At 51.2% G+C, this 27,678-nt stretch overlaps 11 protein-coding genes across 11 annotated transcripts; 1 reads left to right on the top strand and 10 right to left on the bottom strand.

Annotated features, from left to right (window-relative positions):
• Positions 1–460: 460 nt before the first annotated feature.
• Positions 461–837, bottom strand: BJY04DRAFT_224736 (uncharacterized protein; the record flags this gene model as incomplete). Its single annotated transcript, XM_073718050.1, has 2 exons — positions 461–651; positions 720–837. 2 exons carry the CDS (start codon positions 835–837, stop codon positions 461–463), a joined length of 309 nt encoding a protein of 102 aa, XP_073564572.1.
• Positions 838–1,242: 405 nt separating this feature from the next.
• Positions 1,243–3,334, bottom strand: BJY04DRAFT_224735 (glycosyl transferase; the record flags this gene model as incomplete). The annotated part of the gene is made up of 4 exons (XM_073718049.1): positions 1,243–1,473; positions 1,529–1,720; positions 1,783–2,680; positions 2,730–3,334. 4 exons carry the CDS (start codon positions 3,332–3,334, stop codon positions 1,243–1,245), a joined length of 1,926 nt encoding a protein of 641 aa, XP_073564571.1.
• Positions 3,335–5,624: 2,290 nt separating this feature from the next.
• On the bottom strand, positions 5,625–6,896 carry BJY04DRAFT_175138 (HPP family protein). The gene is made up of 2 exons (XM_073709310.1): positions 6,397–6,896; positions 5,625–6,342 (listed from the first exon to the last, which is right to left on the bottom strand). Exons 1-2 carry the CDS (start codon positions 6,727–6,729, stop codon positions 5,740–5,742), a joined length of 936 nt encoding a protein of 311 aa, XP_073564570.1. The 5' UTR covers positions 6,730–6,896; the 3' UTR covers positions 5,625–5,739.
• A 722-nt stretch (positions 6,897–7,618) lies between these two features.
• On the bottom strand, positions 7,619–9,123 carry BJY04DRAFT_233383 (putative NAD binding Rossmann fold oxidoreductase; the record flags this gene model as incomplete). Its single annotated transcript, XM_073719962.1, has 5 exons — positions 8,637–9,123; positions 8,485–8,580; positions 8,033–8,436; positions 7,887–7,974; positions 7,619–7,830 (listed from the first exon to the last, which is right to left on the bottom strand). Exons 1-5 carry the CDS (start codon positions 8,917–8,919, stop codon positions 7,619–7,621), a joined length of 1,083 nt encoding a protein of 360 aa, XP_073564569.1. The 5' UTR covers positions 8,920–9,123.
• Positions 9,124–9,510: 387 nt separating this feature from the next.
• On the bottom strand, positions 9,511–11,026 carry BJY04DRAFT_175133 (TFIIH complex kinase subunit CCL1). Its single transcript, XM_073709309.1, has 2 exons — positions 10,558–11,026; positions 9,511–10,497 (listed from the first exon to the last, which is right to left on the bottom strand). The coding sequence occupies exons 1-2, from the start codon at positions 10,891–10,893 to the stop codon at positions 9,574–9,576; spliced, it is 1,260 nt and encodes a 419-aa protein (XP_073564568.1). The 5' UTR covers positions 10,894–11,026; the 3' UTR covers positions 9,511–9,573.
• A 239-nt stretch (positions 11,027–11,265) lies between these two features.
• On the bottom strand, positions 11,266–12,185 carry BJY04DRAFT_203283 (response regulator). Its single transcript, XM_073713336.1, has 3 exons — positions 12,154–12,185; positions 11,961–12,105; positions 11,266–11,893 (listed from the first exon to the last, which is right to left on the bottom strand). The coding sequence occupies exons 1-3, from the start codon at positions 12,177–12,179 to the stop codon at positions 11,543–11,545; spliced, it is 522 nt and encodes a 173-aa protein (XP_073564567.1). The 5' UTR covers positions 12,180–12,185; the 3' UTR covers positions 11,266–11,542.
• On the bottom strand, positions 12,186–13,959 carry BJY04DRAFT_203274 (E2 ubiquitin-conjugating protein UBC1). Its single transcript, XM_073713335.1, has 4 exons — positions 13,657–13,959; positions 13,236–13,578; positions 12,874–13,178; positions 12,186–12,823 (listed from the first exon to the last, which is right to left on the bottom strand). Exons 2-4 carry the CDS (start codon positions 13,494–13,496, stop codon positions 12,649–12,651), a joined length of 741 nt encoding a protein of 246 aa, XP_073564566.1. The 5' UTR covers positions 13,497–13,578; positions 13,657–13,959; the 3' UTR covers positions 12,186–12,648.
• BJY04DRAFT_203273 (proteasome regulatory particle base subunit RPT2) lies at positions 13,960–16,066 on the top strand. Its single transcript, XM_073713334.1, has 4 exons — positions 13,960–14,404; positions 14,463–14,525; positions 14,585–15,653; positions 15,702–16,066. Exons 1-4 carry the CDS (start codon positions 14,402–14,404, stop codon positions 15,953–15,955), a joined length of 1,389 nt encoding a protein of 462 aa, XP_073564565.1. The 5' UTR covers positions 13,960–14,401; the 3' UTR covers positions 15,956–16,066.
• Positions 16,067–16,696: 630 nt separating this feature from the next.
• Positions 16,697–19,755, bottom strand: BJY04DRAFT_203270 (DUF803 domain membrane protein). Its single transcript, XM_073713333.1, has 2 exons — positions 18,439–19,755; positions 16,697–18,391 (listed from the first exon to the last, which is right to left on the bottom strand). Exons 1-2 carry the CDS (start codon positions 19,370–19,372, stop codon positions 16,956–16,958), a joined length of 2,370 nt encoding a protein of 789 aa, XP_073564564.1. The 5' UTR covers positions 19,373–19,755; the 3' UTR covers positions 16,697–16,955.
• A 236-nt stretch (positions 19,756–19,991) lies between these two features.
• Positions 19,992–21,958, bottom strand: BJY04DRAFT_203268 (WD40 repeat domain-containing protein). Its single transcript, XM_073713332.1, has one exon. The coding sequence runs from the start codon at positions 21,906–21,908 to the stop codon at positions 20,076–20,078; it is 1,833 nt and encodes a 610-aa protein (XP_073564563.1). The 5' UTR covers positions 21,909–21,958; the 3' UTR covers positions 19,992–20,075.
• Positions 21,959–22,222: 264 nt separating this feature from the next.
• BJY04DRAFT_233378 (uncharacterized protein) lies at positions 22,223–27,357 on the bottom strand (the record flags this gene model as incomplete). Its single annotated transcript, XM_073719961.1, has 5 exons — positions 22,223–22,317; positions 22,367–23,164; positions 23,324–26,090; positions 26,145–27,170; positions 27,232–27,357. 5 exons carry the CDS (start codon positions 27,355–27,357, stop codon positions 22,223–22,225), a joined length of 4,812 nt encoding a protein of 1,603 aa, XP_073564562.1.
• Positions 27,358–27,678: the final 321 nt, after the last annotated feature.

Genomic DNA, 27,678 nt, shown 5'->3' with positions numbered 1-27,678 from the left:
GGTTGTTCCTTAAAGCCCTTATCGATAGACTCGACGCAGCCAACGAGAAACAGAATGCAAAGAAAGGCAAAGCCTCAATAAATCAACAGTCGAGAGGCGATGTCGAAGTGGAGGAAGACGCCGTTGAGGTGGATTAAAGGAAGAGAGGAAGAATCAGAGATTGCATGGATTGTGTAGGAGCCTGAAAGATGCGGCCAAAAATTCCTTCGCGGTGGGATGGAGACTCAGTGGCTCTGATTGGTTGATATACGTCATTCGAGGGCAGGGCGTGGCGGGGCTTTGCCCGATCGGGCATCCACCGTCACGTGATGTCTGTGTCTGACTAAACACCGCCATGCAATTGACCCAACACAGAACCAGAGAAAGAGAAGAAAATTGATATATGAACTGGTGATAGAGTGAATAGGAATTACCGTACAGAAAGCCTGATCAATTGTCAACAGCAATTCAACCTCACCCATTACTCCGGAGCGCAACCATCCCCATTATTCGACCCGGTACACCCCGCAGAGCAGTACTCTGCCACCTTAACTCCTCCGCCGGTACCCACGCATTGAAACAATGTGTTGCGAGGGTCATCATATGCCGCCACACTGAAAATATTCAAGAAAGTTCCCGGTACAACAGCCCGGAGGTCCGCCGCGGTGTATCCTATGGAGATATCATATCAGCAACAAGACATTGGTTTTGTTGAAACAAAATACACCAGGCTAACATACCATTGTAGCTGATTAGAGTTGAGCCGCAGTAGTTAAGGGTATCCTTGCATGGGTCCTTGGCTGTGACCAGATGCGGAAGGGCGGCCGTTAGGGCTAGGAAAATGGAGCAGGGCTTCATGATGAGGTTGCAGCCTTTAGGGTTTGAAAGTGGAGTAGATTATGATGGACAGAGCCATACTTCACATGGATGCTGTGCGGTGATATATAGCCCGTTGTAGTCTTGTCGATGTTGTAACTAGATCCGATGCAGGGGGTCTGTGAAGAATGATGTGCAGTATGATTGTCACACCTCCCAGTACTTGCTTCGATCAGGGGGGCCTGAGCGCGATGGTCATGGGTGTATCTGGCCATTCCGTTAATCAGGTTCTTTCTCAAGAATCCCACCATGCTACACTAGAAAAGGTCTGGCCGAACTTTCTACCAGCTTAATGATACGAGTCCTATCACCAAAGCCAGGAGGTATCAAGAGAACCAAACAGAGGCGGCTACCCCTGGAAAGGCAGCCTATGAACAGCATCTATTTCTAGCGCCGAAAAGGCAGTCTATCTACTGTTGTGACGGTGAAATTCCTCCTCACACCTCCCCCAGCCCCTTGATTCCTATGCAAAGCCTGTTCCAGCGTCAGGACCAACCCTACAGCTTTATGATCCTCTGTGAGTTTTGGGTGCCTCTGTGCAAAATACCGCCCATACTTGAACAAAGCCCAGTAGCAACTTCCGACATTGATGAAGCTGATGAAGACTTTGTACGGGAGCTGCTGGAGTCAGTTTGAAATAGTGGATTCAATGAAGGGAAGTTATTGGACCTACATAATATCCAATAACAGTGAACATGCTGACACGCTCTTTCTTAAGGCGAAGATGAAACTCGTTGAAAATAATGACTTGCAGCAGATATAGGCCAAGGATCGCAAAGGACATTCCGACGCAGAACCACGGCTGGACAAAGAGCGATATTGGCAGGATGAATGGTGTCAAAAGGTATAGAATGGTCTCATATACCTGGAGCAGAGTGTTATAATCTAAGCTCAACAACGGGTCAATGATAATCAGAGCATGCTTACCTCTTGCCAAACGAATATCTTCGTCCCAGCCTCATATTTTCCCAATTTCCATGAACCAAAGATATACGCCAGATTGTGCCATACCCCAGTCGTCGTGAAGAAATTCCACCGTGTAAACCGCTGCCGGAACACGGTCATCTCCCCAAAGCCACCTCGCTTGCTCTCATCACTCTCGAGAAAGAGATTGGTGGGTGTTGCAGTTTCCACAAACGTTGCACTGCACATCCCAATCCTGCCTCCAATCTGCCGACAGGAGTCCCCGAGGAACCAGTCTTCGCTGATCGAGAACCCCGGATGGTGCTCCAGTGTCTTCTGCAAAAAGGATCTATCCCAGAGCGAGATTGCCCCGTGCGGAAAGGTCGCACTTCCAATCTTTGCGGAAAAGCAGCGTTGTAGGCCGGCTAATTTGTATTCTAAATCCTGTGCCTTCTGACACCATGTTGACTCCACGCCAGGCGCAACGGCTTTGATGGTGTATCCGATGCAGCGTATCTGATCATTCAGGCGCGAAGCAACCACAAGAAAGTTTTCCGGAAGGATACAGTCGTCGTCCATGATGAGGACCGAGCGGAACGGTTTGACAGCATAGCAGCCGACAAAGAGTGCAATGATCTTAGAACCGACAGGACTCCAGATGTGGTTCACACCGTAGACCTTACATATATCCTCCGTGTTATCCAGAGGCCTCGACGAGTTGCCGTTCGCAACTATGTATATGTTTTGCGGAGGAAACACCTTCAACGCTGCCTTGAGCGTCCGGCCGAGTATAGGGGCAGACCGATAGGTAGGTATTAAAAGAGCAGTGTTGAACGCTCTTCGCTCGATATTTCGCTGTTCGTAGTACTCCGGCCCAGGCGCATCGTGTTCGAACGCAATGAGTAGAGGAATATAGGCATAACTGCAATGCATTAGCACAACCTGGTAGCCTGAGGTCAAGTCAAACGCACAATATCAGTACTCCAACAACAATAGCCCAGCCGCCCTGCAGGATAAACTTGTGGTCTATCAGCCAGTACAGCCAGTATACAGCCCCTTTCCAGAGCGGCACGCCTATGAGAACAAAATAGATGAAGAGAACAAAGAGTGCGTAGATTCCGTACTCAATCAATGTTTCAGACCAGTATCGGCGCTGATGCTTGATATTCACGAGGTTTGCAATGTTGTAGAAGCTCGGCAGGTTGCTCATCCGGGAGCGTGGAAGAACCGGAGTCGTGCGCCTGCTGTTTGAATGCGAAAGATTGTAGCCCTCTTCCTGTCTGAGTGCGTCTCGCCAGTGAAGCTGTAATGATCGTTCAGTAGGATGAATGTGACTTTGGTCGTTCGCGAAGCTATCCGGTGGATAATAGCAGGATGGATCCCTGTCATTCGCAATTGAATAAGGAGTTTGCGGCCGTGTTTTCGGGACATGTATTGCGTGTCCAGGAGAAGGTGTTGGCTGTCGAAACGACCGTTGGGATCTCCCGGGCAGGATCTCTGTAGTCCCTGCTAGTTCCAGAAGAGGTCTCGGAATGATGATGCTTTCCACGTCTGAATCTTCATCGCCGAGAGCCATGGTGAAGGAATCAACTGTGTATACAATGCTGGCCGTACAGCGTGATCTGTCCAAATGCTCATAGTCACAAACCTACAACATGCAGAGTTCTAGACCTGAATCAAACCCTAAGTACAGAGACGGAAGAAAAAACAACAAAAACACAGTGAGTACGTATAACAACACGCACATCTAACCTATCTCAGAACGCCACATTTTCCTCATACAGCCGTCCCAATTTCCTCAACATTCCTCGCGAAATTCTTCAGTGCCTTATTAGGCCCCATGACGGATATAATTTCCACCTCCACACATCAGGCGTCCTCCTGCAGATGCCAATCATAACGCCCGTTTGTGGGACGTCTTGCGAGACTAGGCTTAGCACCTTGCATGAGAACAATGCCGTTGTGCAGCTTTGTTCCTGTCCCCGGAAATAAGCTCCCTGCATTTTCATCTGTCAATTGGGTCCGATGAGACGTGTCTCCGGATCACCCATTCATCCCCCTGAATCATGGAGAACTCGATCCAGTCGATCATTGGGCGTCTGGTCTAGATCTAGCTGGTTGGTCTGTAGGACAGATCCCAGGATCGACCTGCCTGCCCCGGCCACTGTGCCCCCTTGCTTGTTCCGCCGATTGATCCTTTCCGCCAGCTGACGGATCAAGACCTAAGCTTTGCGTTAGACTTTAAAAAATCTTGATTGATACGTTCGATTCGGATGTTGGCAAGCAGTGATCGCCTTGTTAGTATCAACGATACAGCTAACCTCCTCCGTGAAGAAACTTATCGAGAGCCTTGGTATGTTCGCCAGCAGAGTATTCAGTGATTCACTGTTTAGGGCGGGGACCGCGCTTGGGTTTGACAGCATTCCTAGGACTTCTGCTACTCGTGTTTCCGGTGAGCGTAGGTGAGAATGCAATGTCTACTAATCAGACTCTACTACAATATTCTTTGGGCAGTGTATAGTGAATGTCTCACTTTCCACGCAACCGCAGAAGATCCAGCTATGAGGACAGTGATAAGAATCTCAGTCTCGCCATTCCGCTGGTTACAACACCCTATCCAATACTCGCGCCGGTGTGAGGCACGAGAACCGTAGGACTTGGTATTGAACTGAGACTAGACTCGTGCATGGCCGACTCAGCAAGTCGAATATTGTTGCCAGCCAGTAGCATATAGACAATGTTGATAAGGCCTCTAATTTCATATACCAATATCAGCTGCGTTATCAGTATCACCAGTTTATATCAACGCGTTAGGTGATATGCAGTTGGTTGCTTGCATTTACCATATATACAACCAACATCTACTCTACCTTTATGATCCAGCACTGGCTTGTCCGTGTACCTCTACGGCTTTAGTACATCGTTCTTCACTCTCCCAATTGCCACGTCTAATGGTTCCAGACTCCTTGAAAGCACTACCACCAATCTTAACTCCTTTGTTCCCATTTCTCCATTCATCCTTACCATCCAAAAGATATGCCCTGCTTCATGTTTCGATCCACAAGTAGCCCTAAATAACGTACCAAAACACCGATATCTAGCATAAAAAATGCAACATAGCTATGGAAGGCTTCCTTCCACACCTACCGGGAGTTCCATCTTCCGAAATGTCCCGTAAAAACTCCATTCAAACACGGCATACCGAAAAAGAACCAGAACCACTCACTCAGGTCAGCCGTCCCTCGTCCAAGCCCTAGCCCCCATGATAAACAACCTCTGTGAAAACATCCCAGAAGCCACCTCTAGAAGCAAGCCGCTAAGCAAATGACAAAGGTAAGTTAGTTAGGTCTAACAATTCTCCACCCCCCTAAGTTACCCTTCCTTCCTCCTCGCAGAGATCCGAGCCCTTTGCCAAGAAGATATATACATGTCATGACTCGGTTATTCTTTTTCCAAGCTACGTACAGCACGGTCCCCACAAGGTCAGAAAATAGGATCCCCGGATTTTCAAGTGTGAGCAGGATTCGACGAGGGCTAAGCGCAGGGTTTCTCCCAAAAAAAAAAAAAAAGGATATACATGACCTATCTAGGGTACCGTTGTGGTTTCATTGTCGTTCGAACGAGGACACGCCATGCATTACTGGCCTTGGCTCTCTCTATGGATCTTCCTGCTGGTTGTGAATCTTGGTATAGAGGATTATGGAGAGATGAGATCCTGCTGGAAAGAGGTGAGAGTGTTTTCGTATGCTGACAGGGAGGGGGACGATAGCTTGGGATTTGTGATGGCGGGTTATGTATAAGGATGGTTCGTGGAGTTGTAGATAAGTATTCGTTCTGTCATGGGGCCCCAACAAGGGGTCAGAAGGCATGGAAAAGATCTAGTGGGGTTGTGTTACTATAAACATATTAACAAAAGATATCATATGGCCGCTAATGCATGCTCGAATAATCATAGATGCATGGTATATACAACGAAACTACCTATCTCTTCATCCTCTCGCAAATCCTCTCCAGCACCTCCTTCTCATCCGCATCCAACCAAAGATTATCACTCCACTGCACCTGCCCCGGCCGAATAACAACCTGCATCGGCTCTGAGAACTCAAAGTCCGAAGAGCCCGCATCACTCCCCTGCTTGACTGCCGGCGCGTTCTCGATATCCCGCTCTTGTGCCTTGCTCTTCCGCTCCTGTTTCACCTTGGCCAGCGATAATGGCGTCCACCAGTACACCGGGAAGCGGCGCTGGATGTTATTCAGCAGTAAAGCTACTGTTAACATGAGCGAGCATCCCAGTAACATGATTGGGATGAGCCACCAGCCTACTTCTTGCAGCTCAGTGGCTGCAAGAAGGGCCGTTGCACCGGCGGGTGGGTGCACGGTGTTGGTAAGCACCATAGCCATAGTCGTGATGGCACAGGCCAGAGATCCCGCAATCTCGGGTTTAGCGTGGGCGGCAGGGTTGAGAGCGAAGAGTTTTGCAATGGCGACGCCGATGATGCTTGCGATGATCTGGCTGAAGAAGGCGTTTCGAGGTTGCGCAAAGGGCGACTCGATGGCGCAGAATTCGAGGACGGCAGCGGCGCCCTGGACTCATGTTAGATGGTCCGGATATGTCAATGGCTGGAGGTAGATACGTACAAAACTGCCAACAATGATCGGGGCATTTAGTTTTCGGAATTCAGGGATGTGTAATGACACCTCGGAGATTAGGAGTACGCCGCAGAAGACCCCGATCAAAGACCAGAAGGCAATCACGAGATTCCCCAGTGCCTTTTGGGGCTTGTCTCCTCTGTACCCGAGAAAATGAGAGACCGGCCGAGGTAGTATGTGCCATGGTGGCTGTGGGACGATAGGGTTCAGAACTGCATCGATATCAAGGTGCCACCGGGCGAAGTCTATGCTCCGCCGTCTGTGTCGATGCACGGATGAAGGCCGTGAGGAATGCTCCGGGGCGCCACGGGATTCTGTCATATCTGCCACACGGTTCACTCAAGGTGTGTTTCCTGAGCCGCTTGTTATGGCGAATTACCGTGGATTCTTCGTCCGATATGTTGATCTGTTTATATCACCAAGGAAATCCGCGTTTGAACCGTTGTATTCAGTGATAGCCAGCCGTCGACAGGCGTTATTGAACCCGCAAATGCCGTAAAAAGCACCAACGCCACCAGCTACCAAACAGTAAGGGGCTCGGAAAGGGCGTTCGTGCCTGAATAACGTCGTCGAGACCAGGTTGGAAAGCCAAGCCCGCTACCCCAGATGACCGGATAATCACCGTCGATGGCGTTTTAAGAGTGCAAGCCAGATATCAAACTCCAGAGACGGAGATTTGGAAGACGGACAGCAGAGCATTTTGAAGAACAGCGAGCAGGCGGCAGTCATAAGCGCAGCATCCGTTTCTCCGCGGAGAGGGGATGTTTATATGGAGTTCTCGTGAGGAGAAGGACGAGAGAAGAGTGACTGACTGTTCATTATTTAGCATGAGCAGTGCTGGTCTCCTGGTTCTTCCAACCATAGGGTTTGGGTTGGGTAACAGAAACTCCGGAAAGGGCTTAGCGGGCTGATCCTTGTACGTAAGGAATTGTAAGTTACACCATGAGGTCATGGCGCCCGATTTTCGTGTGCTTTTCTCCGCCTCTCCGCATCGTTTTTGGTGAGGAGAAGGTATTTAGTATTGGGGTGTATCCTGGCATACAAGTTATTCGTGGACATTGAACTTGTTCTCACTGTAGATCTAACTATATTCTAGTCTCTTGTCGTACGGCTGTAACTATCGGTGGTCTTTGCTATATATATTCCGAATGCCGAGTAATTTCCGAACTCTGCGTCACAGCATATCCAGTCTCACTTCAGCCTGACTCACCTAAAAGTCCAAACTCTTGCCCTGCTTTGAACTCTCTTGCGCCAACTCAATCAGTCGGATAACTTCGGCTGCCTCCTCGCCACTCGCAGGGAGCTCGCCCTCTCCACCTAGGGCTCTGGCCATCTTCCTGTAGTACTCGGACCAGGTGGGTGGTTCGACCGTCGGAGTCACCTCGCGGACAGGCTTGCCGTTCTGAAGGGTGGTGAGGGTACCTGAATCAATGAATGAGTATGCTTATGTGAAAACATTTTTGATGATCTATACGTACCATATCTCTCACTCGGCTCGCGGCCATATCCACTGTCACCTGGCCGCCCACCAGCCCGGAGCTGATCCTCTTGGATATCAAGGTAGAACTGCATTCATTAACAGTTGTCACTAGTGGGCGAAGAAGACTCAGTAGCGATGACTCACCTTCTTGAAGCTTCCCTTATCACCCCGTACCCAGAATCTCAACTGCTCTTCCTCGCAGCTCACAACACCCGCCTTCGCTGTAACAAGCGGTCCGTTGTTATAGTGCAGCAACACCGTAAACGAGTCCTCATAGCCCGATGTGTTAACTTCACGCTGTGTGCCAACAAATCCCGTAACCCGGTCCGGCTTTCCAAGCAGATGCACCGCCTGGTCGAGCAGGTGGGATCCGAGATCGTGGATCGCGCTACCACCAGGTACAACCTTGTTCTTCCACTTCGAGACGCTAGCAGCGGGCTCTTCGGGACGGTGACGGTCGAAGTGGGTTTCGTATTCGACGACGCGGCCGAGTTGCCCGTTCTTGACGAGCTTGGAGAGAGTGACGAAGTCGGCGTCCCAGCGGCGGTCTACATATGTTAGCAGGTCGGCTTGAAGGTCATTTGTTGGGGCCTTACTCTGGTAAACAGCGAGGAACTTGTTCGCCTTCTTCGCGATCTCGACCAGCTCGGCGGCTTCTTTGTAAGTAGGGGTAAACGGCTTCTCGCAAATCACTTCATATCTGTCAGCATGTTTGCAAACACCTCGAACCTCAAGCATTGGAACCCACCGTGCTTTCCGCCCTCGAGAGCCAGTTTTGCCAGGTAAAAGTGCGAGTCCGGCGCAGTGGTGATCACAACGACATCAACACCTGCATCCTTCACCAGCTCCTCAGCACTGCGGTACGACTTGATCCCCGGGTGATCCTTCTCGGCATCGTCATCGGGCTTCGGGGTGCGCTGAACAACAGCATAGAGCTTGAATTGAGGAACATCCTGGATGAAAGGGATGTGGAAGGTCTTCGCGCTGAAGCCGTATCCGACAACTCCGACGTTGTAGGTTTTGGAGGCCATGACGGAAGATGGAGGCGGGGTAGTGTACAAGAATGAGGGGTATAAATGGGGGGAGATGTTGAGGAGAACTTCAAGCCAAGGGGTGTTTCTCTGGGTTTATATATGGAAAAGACTGAGACAATTGAGAGCTGGAAGAATATTTCTAAGCGACGGGTTGGTATGACACGGCAGTAGAATTGTAGCTGGTGTGGGGGAAGGTCCTGGCGAAGGGCAACTTTTGGCTCTGGCGGGGCAGCACTTTTCCTCTACCAACCCCGACCACGGCTTCTGATTTCCGATCGGGGCCAGCGGAGATGCCGATGTTCTGGGTTTGTTCTCCCTGCTATGACAGCCTGGACTGTGGACAGTGGACACTGCCCAGGGCGACTGGACCCTGACTCGTTTTCCCTACCAAGACAGCATCTTTGGTTTCCTGTCTTCCCCGTGGTGGTAGCGGCAAGACTGTTGTAAGTGGTGGGATCTACATTTCTGGGTGTGATTTTTGCAGGCTGCATTTGCCCTATTCTAGTAAGTGACGCCGCGCGGGAAAAAAGAGGAAACAAGAAATAGGAAGAAATTACACTTTTATTCTTTTAAGATATAAAGCATGATGCTATAGTATCGTCCTATAAATAGTGAATGTAGTAATCGATGGATGGATAGCCCTTTGGTAGCTCAGCTACCCTGCCTATCCTTTGTCCTCTCCATAACCAAGTCTCCTCCAAAAATATCTCCACCTTTCTGCTGCGCCTCGAGTTTCCGCTTCTTCGCTATCCGCTCCATCTCACTATCCGGTGTCGCAGGGTCACTCGTAGACGCCGCTGCTGCGGCTAGAGCCGCAGCAGGAATGCGCTTCTGACCGGCGAGATTTACCTTTTCCGGATTCTGACAATGGTATAGCTTCTTTCCGATTCTTTTTAAGGCCTTCTTCTGATCCGGATCTGAAGCTAGAGGTTTATAGGAGTTTAAGAGCGCGGCACAGGCGGTTAAGGTGTTGAAGATTTTCGTGCGTAGTTGCGAGAGCGGGTGATCCGGGTCTTGAGAGTTGCCGAGCTTAGTTTCGAGGTAGAATTCGGCCAGAGGCTTATCGGAGAGTAGAAGGGCGGCAAGCCATATTTGTGAGGGCGTATAGAGGAAGTAGGCGTCCGTCATTTGGGCAGCGGACTTGAGGATTTCTCGGGTATTGTGGTGGGCTCGGGCGAGGCGGTCGGATAATGAAGATGAGGGAGTGTTTGGCGATGGGGGTATGGAGGACATTGTACGGCGGAGGTCATCTGGTGTTTGCTGGGGAAAGTGTGGTGTCGGCTGTCCGAGACCTTGTGAGATTGCTGTGAGTTCCATTATTCCACCCTCGAGGCCACGGAAGGGGTGGCGGACGTCAAAGGTGAAGCGGAGGCTTTGCATAACAAGAAACTCGGGTGTGATAATATCCTCCGCTGAGGTGTCGCCCGGAACTCCTTCCGCGAACTGGCGTAGGGACATATAGTAGTTGTCCGTTTTGGTGGCGATGAAAAGAGCGCACGGCATAATGGTTTTCGGATGATAAGTCATGGGGGAGTTTGTAAGGTAGAATCGCCGGAGGTATTGAATCGCAGTTGCCTGAACAGATTTATTGTCAGCCATATATACCCCCGGAATATTGAAAATGGAAATACATACCCTCACTATTGTCGGCATTGGTGGCTTGTAGCTTTCTCCGAGCTGGACAATCTGCTCACAATAATACCGCACCAAGTCTTGCTCCTCCTCAGGTGTCAAGCATTCAATGTCCGCCTCCTCCTTGGGTTTGTTGTCCACATCGCTGACGTTCGGGTTCGGCGTGCCTGCCGCGGAGGAGTTTGCGGATTGCCGTGCTTCACGCGCTTTTCGCAGCGCAACTCGTACTCGGTCACTTGCCAGTGAGTTTGTGTTTTGCCTGACCGATCGCAACGACTCGTCTGTGAAGGACCACAGGCGAAACTGTGAGGAGGTGCGGTAGAAATCGTCTTCGATCATGGCGCGTTGAAAGCGAGCTCAGCTAGGCTTTTCTATTAGGTGTATTGAGGGGATAATTGCAAGTGGGAGAGGCTACAAGCATATGACAGCTCTTTGTATAGTCAGCATCAAGGGTTCTCATCGAAGCATTGTGATAAAGTTGTGTGAGGTCAAAGGAGTAGGAGTCAAAAGTCGGAGCTTGTCAAGAGGAGATCCACGTGCTTATCGATAGGGAAGCCCGATCTGGTAGTTCCGCCCATTTTGCGCCAAGACCACGAACTATACGGAGACTGATGTTTTTGATAATTGATTACTCCTTTGTAGAGGCGAGGCGTCGCAAGAATGGTATCGCAGGCTGTATAAGAACATATAGAGAAGCACTAAGCAGTATGGGTAGATCATGGCTGCGACCTGTTGACTGTTACTAGAACATTAACCAGCTCGGCCATAACAGACAGGAGGCCCCAAATGTACATCTGCATCGGGGCTGCTATATTGAGGTACAGAAAAGGTTTCCGGAGTAAATAGAGAAGACTCTAATGTCAAGGCTCATCGAGCATATTGCCCTAATCAGGGTGCTGTTATTGAGCACAATACAGAATGTCATTAGTAGACGAATAGTCGGATATCACAGGACACCAATATGTACACCCTCAATACAAAACAAACCTCAAAGCAAAGACCTCGGCCCTCGAAACGCCCTCAACGGCATCGGCCCCCACTGCATCGCGGGCGGCATAACAGCCACATTCCCAGTCGGAGGTACAGCAAGCCCACCCTGCCTTGGAACAACCCTCCTCGACGCCCAAAAATACACCAGCTTCGTTAGAGAATCACGTCTTATCGGCTTGGTGAGATAGTCATCGAAACCCTTAGCAGCAAGTCTTTCAGATTCACCCCACATCCGGGATGCTGTTAGTGCGACGATAGGCGTTGAGGCGATGACGGGGTCCGTGGCGAAAGGGGGCTGTGTTCGGATTGTGGATGTTGCTCCAAGACCGGAGAGGACGGGCATAGAAATCTTTATACTTCTTTAGTTTGCCTGTTGATGACTGTCTGCGTGGTTTAAGGTAAGAGGGAGGACGTACGTCCATGAGGATGATGTTTGGGCGGGGGCATGCAGATGGTGGGCTCGAGAGGTAGTTAAGGGCCTGTTGGCCATCTCCGACGATGGTGCATGTGGCCCCAGGGATTCTGGAGATGAGGCGTTGGATAAGTTTTTGGTTTACACGGCTGAATTAATGTTAACAAGGGTTGGTATGTAGATAGCAGGGGATTTACTTGTCTTCAGCGACGAGGATGTGCATGTTGGACAGTGTTTGGGCTGTATCTAAATCGGGCTCTGCGTCCGGTTTATAGTAAAAGCTAACTGGGGCTGTGCAGGGAGATCAGGAACGTACCGTACCCGCTCTGTAAGGCTGATTTGACATTTGGATGATCGTTGCGATCGCCTTCATCGCCTTCATCCATCATTACGCTGGGGCTGAAAAAGCAACAAGCTTAAAGTTATTTTACATGAGACCAGTATTTGTAACATGAATAACAGAAAGCTAGAGCACAGCTCGAAAAAAGTAGAGACAACCAAAATACTAAGAGAAGTTGACTATATGCAACGAATAATGCTTTCAGTAACTCACTCATAACAACGTATCTCTGGTAAAACGCCTCATAGCCCCAGAAGAGGGCAAACAAAATCTCAAGTATTCGCCAGGCACCGTGCTCGCAAGTTGACCTAAAAATAAAAAGACCCATGTTTAACCGGAGTCTGCCAGGGTTTTACGGCTCGCCAAGAAGACGGGCAGTAACGTCTCCCATGTATGCCTCCTCCAGCTCGTAATCCTCGCCGTTGTTACGATCAATGCCGTAGTAGTTGAACGCAGATACAACCTGGTCGACATCAAAGCCCATGTGACAAAATCGATCAATGAGATGTTTGTTGTAGCCGTCGTACCTATATACGTGTGAGCTGGTGCTGGTAGAGGTTGGGCCAAGGATACTAACTTGGACAGGTCTTCTCGCTCACGATCTTCCTTCTGCTTCTGCTCCAACTGCCGTAGGGATTCGTCTGTAGCACCTCCACTGCCCTCGCCAATAAGTTTCCTGGGTGCTCCAGCGTACAATGCAGCCCACTCCCGCGCGACACGGTCAAACTCCTTCGGGTTCCCCATCAGCATCTTTGCAACCTCGGCGTCTTGAGGGTCTTTCGGCTCCGGGGTGCTGAGGAGCGACTGTAGGGAGAGAAGGGCGGCTTTAATGGTAAGGATCGGCGACCAGGCGGACGAGAGGGTATCAAGGCAAATGGCACCCTACAGAGAAGCAAGTTAGCAAACGCCGTCGACTCGACTCGATAAGTGGGGACTCACCGTTTGACTGCTAACGTTCGGATGCCAGACCTTGGTCTGGAACTTCATCACGGGCGGTCGGAAGGGATATTCAGTAGGTATCCTGATGTCCACTTTATATGTGCCGCCTTCGTATGGGGTACCTGGAGGCCCAGGGAATGTGCCCCGGAGGTGTGTGATATCGTCATCGTCGCCCACCGGCTCAACTGTGATCTGGGAATGAGGGTCTGCGCGAATGTCGGCAATTTCCTTTGCAATACGCCGGGTCCGATTAGAGGCCATAGCTAATGTTAATCTGCCGGATGGCGAAAATGAATGCGACTGAAATGGAATGAAATGGTTGACGAGATGTGAAGCTCGTGGTCTATCACGGCAACACTCTGGTTAGCTCGACAACGAACTTTGAGAAATCTCACTCACGAATGTGTGATGAGGAAAGCACCTTAAATCCAGTCACCGAGATGACGTGTAAATGTGCGCTGGAGATATGACTGGAAGCCTTGGGTTGCGACAGAGCCTCACTCAGGCTAGGAGGGGAAGCTGAGGGGCCGGCGGATGGAGGAGCGAGCAGGGATGGGCCAGTGAGAGGGAGCAAAACTGTCCGTTAGGTAGAATAGGTAGAAGTGCTGGGATATGGAAATGAGACAGCCTAAATGGAAAGGTTGAACAGAAAAAGTTGTTGTAGGGAGCTGGCTGCCAAAGCTTTCTGTTCCTTGTCTTCCGGCTGGCAGCACGGTCCGTCCCTACACCACTATTTATTGATTCCGGTGCGGACTATTTGCACTATGTTATAGGATGCAGATGAGCGATATCATCACTCATCCACCTGTTACTCGGCGCCTCGGAATCTGCCTCAGCCACAGCAGTCACCGTCAAGTTTCAACCACTAATATGACAGCTCTAGCCTTGTATGCCTTGTTGGACACCCGAATCAGCTGCAGCTGTTCTGTTGGCTTCCAAGCCACCTTGCACACAGTCACGTGATAGAATCCTCACATAAGCAATGCCAAGCCTGACGGCGACAACAGCAACAGCTCCGAACTGACCTCAAGCTGTTATCCAAGCTCTCACCCTGTCATCACCCCCCTCCCATTCCCATCCTCTCCCTCAGCTCGGTCGTCGCTCTGTGTTTCTGATTGCCCACCTGAAATCCTATCTTCTATCATATCCTATAACGCCCTTGGACGATGGTTAGTACCATTCCTGTTCTCGAACTTTGGTGCTCGTCTGACAAGCTTGAAATCACAGGGTAACCAACAGTCCAATATCGGCGGCGGTGGTCAAGACGGCAGAGATGACAAGGACAAGAAGGTCAGACGGCTTTTTGACCGAGCATAACACAATAGTTCAACGACACTAACCCTCCACAGAAGGACAAGCCCAAGTACGAGCCACCTCCACCACCCACCACTCGCATCGGTCGCAAGAAGCGCAAGGCCGCCGGTCCCAGCACTGCATCCAAACTACCAGACATTTACCCGACGTCACGATGCAAGCTACGATACCTCCGGATGCAACGCGTTCACGACCATCTGCTGCTAGAAGAAGAATACGTCGAGAACATGGAACGGTTGCGGAAAGCCAAGGCTTCGGTCTCAGCGGCCGGCGCTGGTCGTGAAGACGCTGAAGTTGGTGACCGAAATGCGGATGAGCGCAGTCGTGTTGACGACATGCGAGGAAGCCCGATGGGTGTCGGCAACTTGGAGGAGCTGATCGATGACGACCACGCAATCGTCTCGAGCGCTACCGGGCCCGAATACTACGTATCCATCATGTCGTTCGTCGACAAGGATTTGCTTGAGCCCGGCGCTAGCATTCTCCTCCACCATAAGTCAGTTTCAGTGGTTGGTGTGTTGACAGAGGAGTCGGATCCGCTTGTTTCGGTGATGAAGCTCGACAAGGCACCGACGGAGTCGTATGCCGATATTGGTGGTCTTGAAAGCCAGATCCAGGAAGTTCGCGAGTCTGTCGAGCTGCCTTTACTGCATCCCGAACTCTATGAAGAGATGGGTATCAAGCCACCCAAAGGTGTCATTCTATACGGAGCTCCGGGAACAGGAAAAACACTACTTGCCAAGGCGGTGGCCAACCAGACCAGTGCCACTTTCTTGCGTATTGTTGGTAGTGAATTGATTCAGAAATACCTTGGAGACGGTCCCCGTTTGGTGCGCCAGATTTTCCAAGTCGCTGCGGAACATGCACCTTCCATCGTTTTCATTGATGAGATCGATGCTATCGGTACGAAGCGTTATGACTCGACCTCCGGTGGTGAGCGAGAAATTCAACGAACCATGCTGGAACTTCTCAACCAGCTTGATGGATTCGATGACCGTGGAGACGTCAAGGTCATCATGGCAACAAACAAGATTGAGACTCTTGATCCCGCCTTGATCCGTCCCGGACGTATTGACCGAAAGATTCTCTTCGAAAACCCTGACCGTAAGTGTACCGTATTAGTAAATGTCGAACTGAACTAACACAGCACAGAAAACACCAAGAAGAAGATCTTCACCCTTCACACCTCGAAGATGTCCCTCGGCGATGACGTTGACCTCGACGAGTTCATCAACCAGAAGGACGACCTCTCCGGTGCCGATATCCGCGCCATTTGCACAGAAGCGGGTCTTATGGCTCTAAGAGAGCGTCGTATGAGGGTGCAGATGGACGATTTCCGCGCCGCTCGCGAGCGCATCATGAAGACGAAGCAGGACGGTGGACCAGTGGAGGGCTTATACTTGTAGATGCACGCCGCTGCGCAATAGGTGTTGATGTTGCTCCCAACGCACCGTCATCATCCCCATAGATGTTGTGTATTCTAATGCTACAAACTAAACTGTTTATTCTCACATCAAGATGGCGATCACATCCGTACTCAACCACGCCTCCAGGGCTTTAATTAGATTGTCCCAGATTCAAGGCCATGTCGTGTCGGCAATGTTCAAATGACACCCCATGTACAGCTGGAAAGTCCACCCGAATACTACCAGAATATATAAATCCATGATCCAACCCCGTACCCCCCATACGCATCTCACACACATCACTTAACTAGCAATTAACCCCCCTGTCTTCTCAGCTCGAGAAGCAGGTATCTAAAACAACATGCAACCCAAGATCATACAACCCTACATACTACTAAATCAATAGTAGTCAAACAAGGCAAGCACGACCAGCATTCCTTCCCAAGCGCGCAAGATTATTCGCTCCTTCCTTCCGCTGAGACTTAATAAGCATAGCACGAAGAAGGCAAGAGCGACCCCCGCCATGTCGGGGCCTTGAACTGTAAAGGCAGGCACGACCAGCGTTCCTGCCTGGTGGGCCTACGGCAGATGATGAGGAAATGAACGGAGTGCAATGGACGTCGGACTTTTCGTCGTTATAGGTAGCGGGTATTCACTCGACTTCCTGATTTGATACACAGGAGGCTTGAGCGAAGTACGGTAAAAATTCTCTAATGAACGAGTTGAGAGAGGGATTATTAAGTCAATCGATAATGCGGGAACATGGTACATGGTAAATATATGAAAAGCCTCTAATTACAAATAAAATATGGTGTGGAGGGTTGGACACGCTCTTATCAACAGTGGTATGTATCAGCCGGTCAGATCTGAACAGATTGACCACGTAGACCTACGCCGAATGAGACGGGTATATGCGACGAGTATGGAAAAGAAGAGACGAAATGAAGGAACTATGTACGGGCGAAAAAGAGAGGTAGGAGAGCGGGGGGGTTGTAGTGGATTATGCGTTTGAGTTTGAACCTCCGGACTCTGGGTGGTTGTTTTCCTGAGATGAAGGTGTCTCGCCGCCTGTTGTCTGGTTCTCGGGGGAGTCTTTCTGGCTGTCTTTCCGCTGCAGGACACTTCCTAGCCAGGGAACCGTCTTACTCCAGGAGTCGCTTAGACTGCGAAGCCGCGAAGTGGCGGTAACATCGTCTGAGTTGGTACGGAGCGGGTCTGCAGACTCAACACCCGGGGTAGAATGGCCTGCTGTGACGAGGTCGTCTGTTGGGTCTGCTGGAGCGGTAGTGGTGGAGGCACGAGGCACTCCATCCCAAGGAGCAGCATCTGAATCCTGGGTTGACTCTCCGGTTATACCTTCGGCGTTCCGGACATTGTCAAGGACTGATGTGATAGGAAGCTTCTTGCGCCCAGCGCCTCGTCTAGCAATACGACGTTCTTTTGCTGGGCTCATTTCACCGCGGCGGATCGAGTCGGCAACAACAGCGCTGAAGCCACCTGATAGAGTAGAAAAGAGAGGGCCCGGAGAGAAGTGAGAGGAGATGGAGTTTCGAGCTTTTCGTGGCGGTGTTTGTGGCATAGTATTGATTCGAGAATTGTTGCGGGTGCCATCTTGGGAATCTGTGTCTGGGGCGGGGGGGAAGCGGAGGAGCATGGTCGAATTAGCTGGTTTGAGGGGAGTTTGCTGAGGAGTCATCGGTCGCTCATTCTGTGGTTCAGAAGCCGTAGTTTTCGAGTCCAGGTCAATGGCATCCGCCCAAGGGTTCCTGAGCAGCGACAGAGGACGTGATGAAGCAGAAGAACTCGGCGAGGGTTCTGCTAGCGAATCAGCCGCTAAAGAGCCGGGCGAGTGCGGTACTGCAGAAGGCGCTGCTTTAGGGGTGCTCTGATTATCGTCAAGATCGTCAAGACCGCGGCTGAGTAGCGATCCAGGTGGCGATTGTATGGCACCATCAAGGAAGTTTGGCGATCTCGGTCGCGGCTGGCCACTGGTTTGAGCTTGTAGCGGCGGTGACAGGTCGACTCGGTCTTGATACCGCTCTCCGGGCAGAAGGCCAATGGCCTCTTCCTCGTCTGTGGAGTATGAAGACTCACTATCATCACGAACGCGTCCGCTAGTGATGAAGTATACGCCAGAAAATGTAAGAAGACAACCACCGACGAACTTGCTGGCACGCGCGGCAGTGTAGGACTCGAAATCGCGGTATAAAATGGCACTCCCTATAATCACAGAAAGCGTGAAAAGAACAAACTGCGTCGGAATAACCTGAGTGGAATCGAAGCGCTGCAGTGCTTTGTTGATGTACCGGATCTGCAGCAATGCAGTGGAAATGAGAACGAAAGCTAGGAGATAGGTAATAGGAAAGGTGATAATATGCCACAATGTCCCAGATAACAGCGATGAAACACCCTTTGTTGAAAGAGCAGTGTAGCCACCTACAGTTATTAGCAATGTTCGCGTGATATCTGATCAAGAAGCATACCGAATAGCCCAACTAATCCAACGTCAATCAAAATGGTCCGAGACCCATACTTCGGACTTGCCCACATCAAAACCACAATAAGTGCAGCGGTAAGACCTAGATAGAGCTCAAATTCCCACCGCGTAATCATCACCCAGATATCATGCGGCCCGATCTTCTCTTCTGATGACTTTGCGCTAAGCACAACCACCACCGCACCGGCAATAGCAATGATAACACCCCAAAAATCGCGCTGTCGAAACTTCTCCTTCAGCATAAATGGCGCAATAACACAGTTCGAGATCAGCGCCACCACACCAAGAGGAGAAACAATCGACGCCGGAGCAAACCCATACGCCATGAAATTCCCAGTTTCACCAAGCGTCATGGTTATGATACCAGCCCACCAATACGGAGAGCGAAGATAGGATTTCCGTCGTCCTTGCGGCGACCCATTTTCAGGTCGTACGGTCCGATCCGACACAGTTGAATCTCGAAGGTCGTCCTCCGGGGAGGAGTCATCATCTCTGTACCGTTCAGACCGACTTGCAGATCCATTCCCATTCTCTTCCGCCGGATTATCTGAATAGGCATCCACGGTACCGTATGAAGTCCCCGACACAGTACGGCGATGCGTACGCTTTCCATTCAGCCCCTGCCGTAGCTTCTCCTGCTCCCACTCCTTCTCTATCCGGATATGCGCGTAGCGCTGGATATTCAGAGCCAGCGAAATCAACACATTGCCGCACAGTGCAGTTATGATACCAATTAACGACGACCATTCGTACTCCCCGCTTCCTTTATCGCCATGATCGTGTCCAGAGTCGGAGGCTAACATCGAGATAGAATGCGGGGAGGGCGTCGCGCTCGGCAAGAGGGATGGCGAAGGTGTCACGGTGGTAGCGAGGGCATTAAGCAGGCCAGCTGCTAGAGGATACTCTTGCGAAAAGTCCATTGTTGCGATATAGAGTAAACGAGATGTAAGAAATTGATCGGTAAAGAATGCGGTGCGGGGGTCTGCCAGGCTTGCTCCCACCGACGCGGGCACCGCTGTGAGGCGAAACGTCAAATCGCAAGAATAAGGCACGAGGGATCTCCCCTAGTGGTTATTAAAAGTTGTTCGTGTTCGATCGAGTTATCATGCTGGTACGGAAAAGAACTGCATCGCGCCCCTGAGGCTTATCGAGGCCGTGGTCCGAAGTGGGTCGGGAAGATAGTATTTACGGGAAGAGATCTCGCGGCAGATGAAGGATGCGTAGAATCGAGCGCCCTGAGAGAACAACCTTGAGTCGTACGGAGCGGTGGAGGAGGAAGTTGGAGGTTGGAGGTTGAGGATCGTCCCCGGTCGGAGGTGCGGAGACACCGGTTAGGTAGACTTCCTTGGAGACTAGGCGCAACCACCATGTAAATGCGCAGCAGGGTTATCCTTCTTGCGTTGTTATTGGCTCAGTCGCAATCAATCCATCTGGGCAGGCTGCGGCACCGCAGTCAACGTCATCGAAATCAGCCAGCATAATAATAATATCGATGAGTTTACAATGGTGTCTACCTGATTCTGTATATTTGAACCAATGGACTGATTTATTCGCTGGACAAAATATCGAGCACGCTGTGAGACTGAATCCGTATAATACATACATTCTATATATGCTGTTACACTATCGCCGTACTTTTTTCTTCTCTGGCTGCGGCTCATCATCATCACTCAAATCGCGATATATCGTGGTCGGCTGCGTCTCCTTCCACGCTTTGGTAAAGATTGGGTCTTTCTCCGCCTTCTCCGCATACTTCAGCAGCGCCTCTCTTGGATCCTCATCTCGCATCGAACTAAGAGGAATGTTCTCTCGAATGTGTTTTTCATCTGGTTGCGATTTCGCGAATGGTGTAGTCGCCGGCAAGTGAGGTCGTCGTGGGTCTCTTGAACGCCCGGATGCCGTAAGTCCGATGGTAGGGTGTCGGGCCGACCACGTAGCTGAGCTGTAGTGAGGGACGCCGTTGGATCCGACAACAACGGAGTCTCCGGAGATTCCTTGAGACAGGTTCATGGTGAGGGTTGGGTCGTCGTCGATGTGTCGGCGCTTAGGAGCTTTAGACATGACAAGGGCAGCGCCCTTGGATGAGATGTTCGGGTTGTAGAGGACGTGAGTTTCGGCGTTTGCGGAGCCGGTGATAATTTGGTTGAGCTTTTCGTGCCATTGAACGGTGATCAATGGGGACCCTGGAGTAACTGGCGTGACAAGCTCAGGCTTCAGTGTTGCTGGGTTGAGGATATGGAGATGGCCGGTCTCCGAGCCTGTAACCACATTCGCTGAGGTTGGTGAAAAGATGATGTTTGAAGTAGGGAAGCGCGAAGAGCTTGATGGGTGCGTGACGGTCGTAATTGGAGATTTGAACTTCCTCGTGTCCCACAGCTTGATAGTATCATCACCTCCCTTTGTGATAACAAGCCTCCCATCAGAACTAATGTCGATCCCACTGGTCCAGGTATCCCGCGTGTGCGCTTCCCTAACCTCCGCACTAGGTCGTGTGTAAGGTCCGTTTCCACTCCACATCAGCAAGCTGCCATCAAGCGCAGCCGCAACGAGGACATTCGGCCCGCCTTGCTTCGGAGAGCCCCAAGCGACTGCGGTCATTTTGCTCCGACCAGCGGATCCGGCAGCCCTTGATTTGTGCATGATAACTTCTTTCTGTGACCTCCCAATATTCGCGTCCCATATCCGCACTGTACTGTCCGTTCCAGCGGTAGCACAAAGGTTCTCGTCCGTAGGAGACCACACTCCACTCGTCACCTCCGAAATATGCCCCTTCGTGTTATGCATATCGCGAAGGTACATGTCACCCTTGACAAACTCTGTAATCGTCTCGCCATCACGATCAAGAATCCTCGGTTGCGGCGTAGCGGAAACAACAAGGACGTACGCGGGAGAAATCGGATTGAATGCCGCATAGTGCACCACGTGTGTCTCTTGCGCGGCGGACGTCTTCTTCGCAGAGGGATCGACTGACTTGAACGAGCGTATAGTGGACGGGGTCATGGAGGCGAAATCGTGAAGTTTTAGCGTGCAGTCCGTAGAGCCGGATATCAATCGTGATCCGGAAGGGTCGACGGTTATAGTTGTGACTGCGCGCTCATGAGTCTTCATGACAAGCTCATGCGACACGGGGAACTCGTCTTCGTCGTCATCGGAGTCGTCGTCGGAGTCATCTGAATTGTCTGAGGAGTCATTGCCTCGATCGGTGGGGGCTGAGGGCCCAGCATCGTCGTCTTCGCTGTCAGATTTCAAGGTTGGTGCAGCGTCGTCGGTGATCGCCTTTGGAGTCTCGGTTGTGCTGTCGGGCTGCGCTGAGCGTTTTGCAAGGTCTAGTTGCGCATTGATGTCTGCTTTCTTTTCCTGCTTGCCAAAGCTCGTAGGAAAGAACTTCTTGAAAGCGTCCTCGTCGAAGCCGTCCATAGCTGCAGATTGTAGACTGCGCTGAATCTTGTAATTCATCACAGATGACTTGATCTTCTCGATGGGATCTACGAGCGGCGGCGAGACTGTTTGTGCTGTTTGCATGTTTGCAATGTTTGCGACAAGCTCTTATCTTATCGCAGCTTTATCTTATCTGTAATAGTCATCCAGCAGGTCAAGCGGCTTCGTTGCAATCAAAGGCATACCTAAGTTTCGTTGACTTTGGTTATTGGGTCCCTCAGAAGTACGTATAGCTCCAGATCTAGCAAGTTCTTGGTAGGGGCGCGTTTTTTTGTTCCAGCTCTAAATGTACCTACGATATTCGAACCATCCTGCTGTACAGCTGCCACTTGCTACAAGGCTCCAGACGCACTGCAAAGCTCAACCGCCCTCGCAATTGCCTTTCCCAGTTCCTTCACCTTCGGCGGAGCTACAAGCGAGAGATGATCTGAATCATACATCAGCATCGAACCAAAGGTCTTCCAGGAACAACTTACCAGCATCAACCATATGAATCTCAATGTCTCGTCCAACAAGTTGCCCCCACCCATTATCCCCAAACGTCCTCCTCGGCGCAAAAAACCACGACCTCAGCAACAGCCCCATCTCCTCCTCACTTAAACTACTCCACGGTTTTCCCTCCTCACACACCCCCATCCACGCAACATCACCGGCATCAGGATCAAACTCTTCCGGCTTTCCATTCTCATTCACCCCTCTCATCGCCCAAATCAAATGCGCTTGATACGGCTCTAGTCCCTTCGGTATAGGTTCCGGTGTATAGACCGAAGCAGCTGCCATCGAACCACGCATATGCTCTTTTTGATTATCCGTGAAAGTGGGAAACATCTGGCTGATTCGCGTGGTGATATTCGCTAGTGGTCCCTGGCCGATTCCATCGAGGCTGAACCGTTTCATGCCTGAGGTGCCATTGTGTGCTGGTGGCGGAACGTACATGTCGATTATTATGAGGCCCTGGAGGCGTTCACCGAGTAGAGCGAGCTGGTAGGCCATTTCATACGCGTACACGGCTGCGAAGGAGTACCCGCCGACCAGGTAGGGGCCGGTTGGTTGGATGGTGCGCATTGTGGCGATGTAGGTTTTTGCCAATTCTGGGAGGGCGAGGGTGTTGCTTTGGGGGCTCGAGAGGAAGGGCGATTCGATGCCGTAGATCGGTGTGTCTGAGGGGAGGGGTGGAAAGTGTGTGTAGACTGATACGGAGCCGCTGGATTCGGTGACAAGGAAGAAGGGTCGGTTTGAAGAGTCGGGGTTGCCTTGGAGGAGAATTGCTCGCCCTATAGGGATAGATCCTTCAGGCTGTTTGTATTGACTTGAGGTGGTCCCATTCGGCTTCCCTGCTGCTGAGGAGGGTGTAGGAAAGTCTGCAGTCACAGTCTCGCTAGATGAGGGTGTATCTATAACAGACGCAGCAGGCTCTCGCCTCGCCATCTCACCTTCGGCCTCCGCGAGTGTCGGAAAGTTGTTGAAAAATGCGGCTGGTAAGACCGTTCTCGCTTCCCTGTTGACTTGTGCAATGATTGCGATTGCCATGTGCGAATCAACCCCCAACTCAGTGAATGAACTTGCGGTTTTCGCTTCCTCGACACTGACACCTGTGGTTGTTGCCACGATACGAAGGACCTTCGCCCATAGGCCTTCATTATCAGAGTTCTGCCCCTCATTATCTGAGTTGGGAAACGTCTTCTGTGGCATGAGTGCTTTGCTAATGGGTGCAGTCTTTTGGGGTACATTATTTCCACCCGTAATGATACTCAGCGTCTGCCGACTGAGCCGCTGGAAAGAAATGCCAGAAACCAGAGCTGCGATTTCACCACCTTTGAAGAGATACGCATCGCAGATAGTTGTGCCGTTGGCATCAGTAGGGCTCGAGATAGAAGCGTACAACGTCAATGGCCGAACCTCAGACCTGAAATTCTCCATAACAACCACCCTCTCAACGGACTTCGCAATATGGATATCACCTTTCGGCTTGTCGAAGTTACAGTTCAACAAGAATCCAGGAAGATGGATCAAAGAATCAATGGCATATGGGTCTAAGGTGAACCTTCCATGTGCTGTTGTGGATGGAGCACCGAGTTCAGCAACAGCATCCTGGAAGTCCTGGTCGACAGTGATGTCCTCAAGAATCCGGTATGGTGCACTATACTCCACGATACTGTCGAAAAGCTTATACATAAGTGCTTTTGCCATTTTGTGGTGCCCTGATCTTTGCCCAGAGCTGTTGGAGAGACTGTCAACGCGGTACTGGACGAGTCTCCGGACCTGAGGCCATATGGACGTAGACGAGTCTTGTGAGATGACCTGGCATATTGCATGTTCTGTTGGTGTCCCCTGAGATAAGGAGCTGATCCGAACCTTGACTGTCAGCTGGTCTTTCTCCATCTGTGCTGCAATTGATATCGTCTGCTCTGTGCCATTCTCAGAGAGTACCAGAGGCGTGATCATCTGTAGGTCCACGCACTCGAGGATTCTTCCTTCGCGACTGCTTGATGCCAGAAGACTTTGAGCTGCTCCATACGCCATATCAATGAATATAGAAGCCGGACAAATAGCAGCACCATCCACAATGTGCCCCTGTATCGCTTTTAGTAATGTGGGTTCGCTCAAATCCGAAGTAAACGTGGCTGATGTCCTGTCCTCACTAATAAGTTCGAGCCTTTGCAGGCAAGCAGTAGAGGATGAGAATGCCTTTTGCAATGGTTGATCCAGTTCTTTCGGCGTTTCTAGGGATGTCTGCCGCCGATATGGCGTCCAAAAGTTGGCAATGTCAAAGGCATAACTTGGCAGATCCACAAGTGAAGAGCTACTCAAGTAGTCTTCATGAAAGTGTTCCCAGTTTATATGCTGATGGTGTATATGTGCTGTGGCCAGACATTCCGAGATCACTTTCCAGTCCGGAGTCCCTCTTCGCAGAGTCGGTAACGTCACGAGTTGAACTTCTGATAGGGTTGAGGCCAATAAACTTGTACACACCGGATGAGGCCCGATCTCAACAATGATCGACCCGTCGGAAATGGAACCGTTGGCCTTGCAGGCTTTCAAAGCACCCATAAAGTTCACCCCCTGGCGACACTGTTTAGTGAGGTAGGATGAGTCTATGGTCTCGCCTGAGCTGACAATGGCCCCAGTTAATGTAGAGGCTACTGGTACAACAATAGGTTGTCCGAGCTGTCTGCTTTCTAGAAGTTGCTCAAACTCTGGCAGTATAGCATCCATCTGTTTGGTGTGAAAAGAATATGGAACATTTAGCCGTGATGCAATGAGCCCCCGTTCCTTGAGCAAGGCTTGCAAACCATCAAGAACAGTGGATAGACCACCTATCACGGTAGAATCTGGCCCGTTAACACAGCAAATCTCACAGGAAGAGTTCACCTCCCTAAGAGTCACCTGGATGTCTTCTGCTCCTAATGAAACAGCCAGCATACCATATTCACCTGCAACGCAATGTTTCTCCATTAAAGCCGCACGTTCGTGGACAAGATACAGAGTATCACTGACAGAAAGAGCTCCCGCAACGCATAAAGCAGCATACTCCCCAAGACTATGCCCTATGACCAGCGTAGGCTGCAACCCGAGTCCCTGCAGGAACTGTTCCAGGGCAATCTCGAGCGCCACAGTGGCAAGCTGTACTCGTGATGGTGCTGCAGAGGCGATATCAACTGTTCCTCGTATAATGCCAATGAAGGAGGAGAAACCTCGGTCCATACACTGACCATCAAATCCGTCCAATATGCCTCTGAAGCGCGACGAAGTCTTGTATAGCATTGAGCCCATGGCTGTGTATTGAGAGCTTTGACCTGTGAAGACGAACACGAGCGAGGGTGTCTGATTAGGCCGGGGTTGTGTCTGTGATGGCTGTTTCAGCATGTTAATCAGCTGCTCTGCTGACTCCACGACATATGCCTCTCTCTGGATATGGTGTATGCGTCGGGCGGTGGTCGTATATGCCAGATCTGCAATATTGGTCTTTGCGTGTTCTTGGAGATGCTTCTGGAGGCGCTCTCTATTGCCTTGCAGTGATTGAGCGGTCCGCCCCGATATGGTCACGACATGATGAGTCCGTGGGTCTGGCTGTCTTTCTTCCTTCTGTGACGGAACATCCTGCAGAAGAATACTCGTGTTCCCTCCTGCTGCATCAAAGCTGTTGATAATGATCTTTCTCCTCCCATCGACTTTTGACCTAGGTATCGAGGATCTGCCCTTCTCACAAATGTGTATCCCAACACTATCCAGGTCCGAAAACTCCCGCCTCACCTTCAACTCCCCCGGCTGACCCGGCATATAATCATGCTTTATCATCAACAAAGCCTTAATCAACGCGGTGATTCCCGCTGCAGCCTCTCCGTGCCCAACATTGGCCTTGACAGCACCCACATAAACCGGCTGATCCCTCATCTCCCCCCCAAGCACCCTCCTTACAGTCCCCATCTCCACCAAATCCCCCGCCTGCGTCCCCGTCCCATGCATCTCCACGAACCCAATCTCCCCAGCACCCGTCCGGCCCCTCTCCAACAAACCCTCCAACAACCTCCCCTGCGCCTTGCTCCCAGGATACGTAATCGACCCATCATCCCCAGCATTCCCATTCCTCGCCGACGCAACAACAACCCCCAAAACCCTATCATTCGCAGCAACCGCATCCCCAACCCTCCTGAGCACCACCGTCCCCACAGCCTCCCCACGACAATACCCATCCGCCCCCTCCCAGAAAGTCCTACACCCCCCAGTCCCAGAAAGAAACCCGCCCGCCGCAAACCCGGCAAAATACCCCGGCACCACACACACATTCCCACCCCCGACAACCGCCACATCACACTCCCCGCTATCCAGCGCGCGACACGCAAGATGCACCGCACTCGCAGACCCAGAACACCCCGTGTCAACACTATAACAACCCCCTCCAAACCCGAAATAGTGGCCCACGCGCCCGGGCGCAAAGGACCGGTTCGTCCCTTGCAGGTAGTGCGCTTTGATTCCGTTCTGCTCGTTGATCGTCTTCCAGTCGTCTGTCGACTGTGCGAAGTACGTCGATACACGGGATTTGTCGAGGTGGCTGCTAAGCGGGTTATAGCCGGCGTGTTCGAGGGCTTCGTATGTTGTTGTTAGGAAGAGGCGGTGCAGAGGGTCCATCTGGGCTGCTTCGACGGGGGAGATGTTGAAGAGTTTCGTGTCGAATGTTCCGGGGGCTGAGAGGAAGCAGCCGTGGCGGGCTGCGGGGGTGTTTTTGCGCGTGCCGGTTGCGTCGTGGTGGTCTTTTAGGTTGAAGCGCGTGTGGGGGATCTGGGGGGCGTTAGCATGGGGGGTTGGAGGGAGTTTGTAGGGGTGGGTGGACTTGGTTGACCTCCTGGTGGGTGTCTTTTTGTTGCTTGAGGATCTCCCAGAGGTCGTCGACGTTCTCGCAGTCTGGGAAGCGGCCGGACATGCCGATTACGGCGATGTGGCCTGTGGATGAGGGGGGGTCTGGCATTGTATTAAATATATAAGACGATGTCACAAAGCCTATAATTTCCTGCAGTTAGTTGCTTAGATTTGAGGTATGAAGTGGAGAGGAGGTTCAGCGTCTACTTCACGGACAGCTTAGGGCTGGGATAATGTAGGTATACCTCGCTCGCAAAGCCCTGGAATTATTTCGAGAGAATATTGGGATATAACCAGGTTGGAAATTGCAAGCGTATCGAATCCCTCCGATACGTCGCCACGAATCAAGATAAAGGCTTCCCAGCTACTCTCCAACCCCCGCAGGAGCACCAGCACAGTTAATCTAGACTCGTCAACAAGTGCATCCCAA

Source organism: Aspergillus karnatakaensis, assembly GCF_047715665.1.
Source record: "Aspergillus karnatakaensis strain CBS 102800 unplaced genomic scaffold BJY04scaffold_98, whole genome shotgun sequence".
In the NCBI taxonomy this organism is placed as follows: Eukaryota; Fungi; Ascomycota; class Eurotiomycetes; order Eurotiales; family Aspergillaceae; genus Aspergillus; species Aspergillus karnatakaensis.
The sequence above is the reverse complement of the archived record's forward strand: the minus strand, read 5'-3'. Positions and strand labels throughout refer to the sequence as shown.

Coding starts and splice junctions, on each gene's coding strand:
- BJY04DRAFT_175138 (XM_073709310.1), bottom strand. CDS start 6,729: ATGACAGAATCCCGTGGCGCCCCGGAGCATTCCTCACGGCCTTCATCC. Junction 6,343..6,396: donor CGATCATTGTTGGCAGTTTT/GTACGTATCTAC, acceptor ACATGAGTCCAG/GGCGCCGCTGCCGTCCTCGA.
- BJY04DRAFT_175133 (XM_073709309.1), bottom strand. CDS start 10,893: ATGATCGAAGACGATTTCTACCGCACCTCCTCACAGTTTCGCCTGTGG. Junction 10,498..10,557: donor CAATGCCGACAATAGTGAGG/GTATGTATTTCC, acceptor AAATCTGTTCAG/GCAACTGCGATTCAATACCT.
- BJY04DRAFT_203283 (XM_073713336.1), bottom strand. CDS start 12,179: ATGCACATCCTCGTCGCTGAAGACAA. Junction 12,106..12,153: donor ATCCTCGTCGCTGAAGACAA/GTAAATCCCCTG, acceptor ACATTAATTCAG/CCGTGTAAACCAAAAACTTA. Junction 11,894..11,960: donor CAAACATCATCCTCATGGAC/GTACGTCCTCCC, acceptor AGAAGTATAAAG/ATTTCTATGCCCGTCCTCTC.
- BJY04DRAFT_203274 (XM_073713335.1), bottom strand. CDS start 13,496: ATGGCCTCTAATCGGACCCGGCGTATTGCAAAGGAAATTGCCGACATT. Junction 13,179..13,235: donor CGAACGTTAGCAGTCAAACG/GTGAGTCCCCAC, acceptor GCTTCTCTGTAG/GGTGCCATTTGCCTTGATAC. Junction 12,824..12,873: donor GAGCGAGAAGACCTGTCCAA/GTTAGTATCCTT, acceptor ACACGTATATAG/GTACGACGGCTACAACAAAC.
- BJY04DRAFT_203273 (XM_073713334.1), top strand. Junction 14,526..14,584: donor GAGATGACAAGGACAAGAAG/GTCAGACGGCTT, acceptor AACCCTCCACAG/AAGGACAAGCCCAAGTACGA. Junction 15,654..15,701: donor TCTCTTCGAAAACCCTGACC/GTAAGTGTACCG, acceptor AACACAGCACAG/AAAACACCAAGAAGAAGATC.
- BJY04DRAFT_203270 (XM_073713333.1), bottom strand. CDS start 19,372: ATGGACTTTTCGCAAGAGTATCCTCTAGCAGCTGGCCTGCTTAATGCC. Junction 18,392..18,438: donor TGGATTAGTTGGGCTATTCG/GTATGCTTCTTG, acceptor TAATAACTGTAG/GTGGCTACACTGCTCTTTCA.
- BJY04DRAFT_203268 (XM_073713332.1), bottom strand. CDS start 21,908: ATGAATTACAAGATTCAGCGCAGTCTACAATCTGCAGCTATGGACGGC.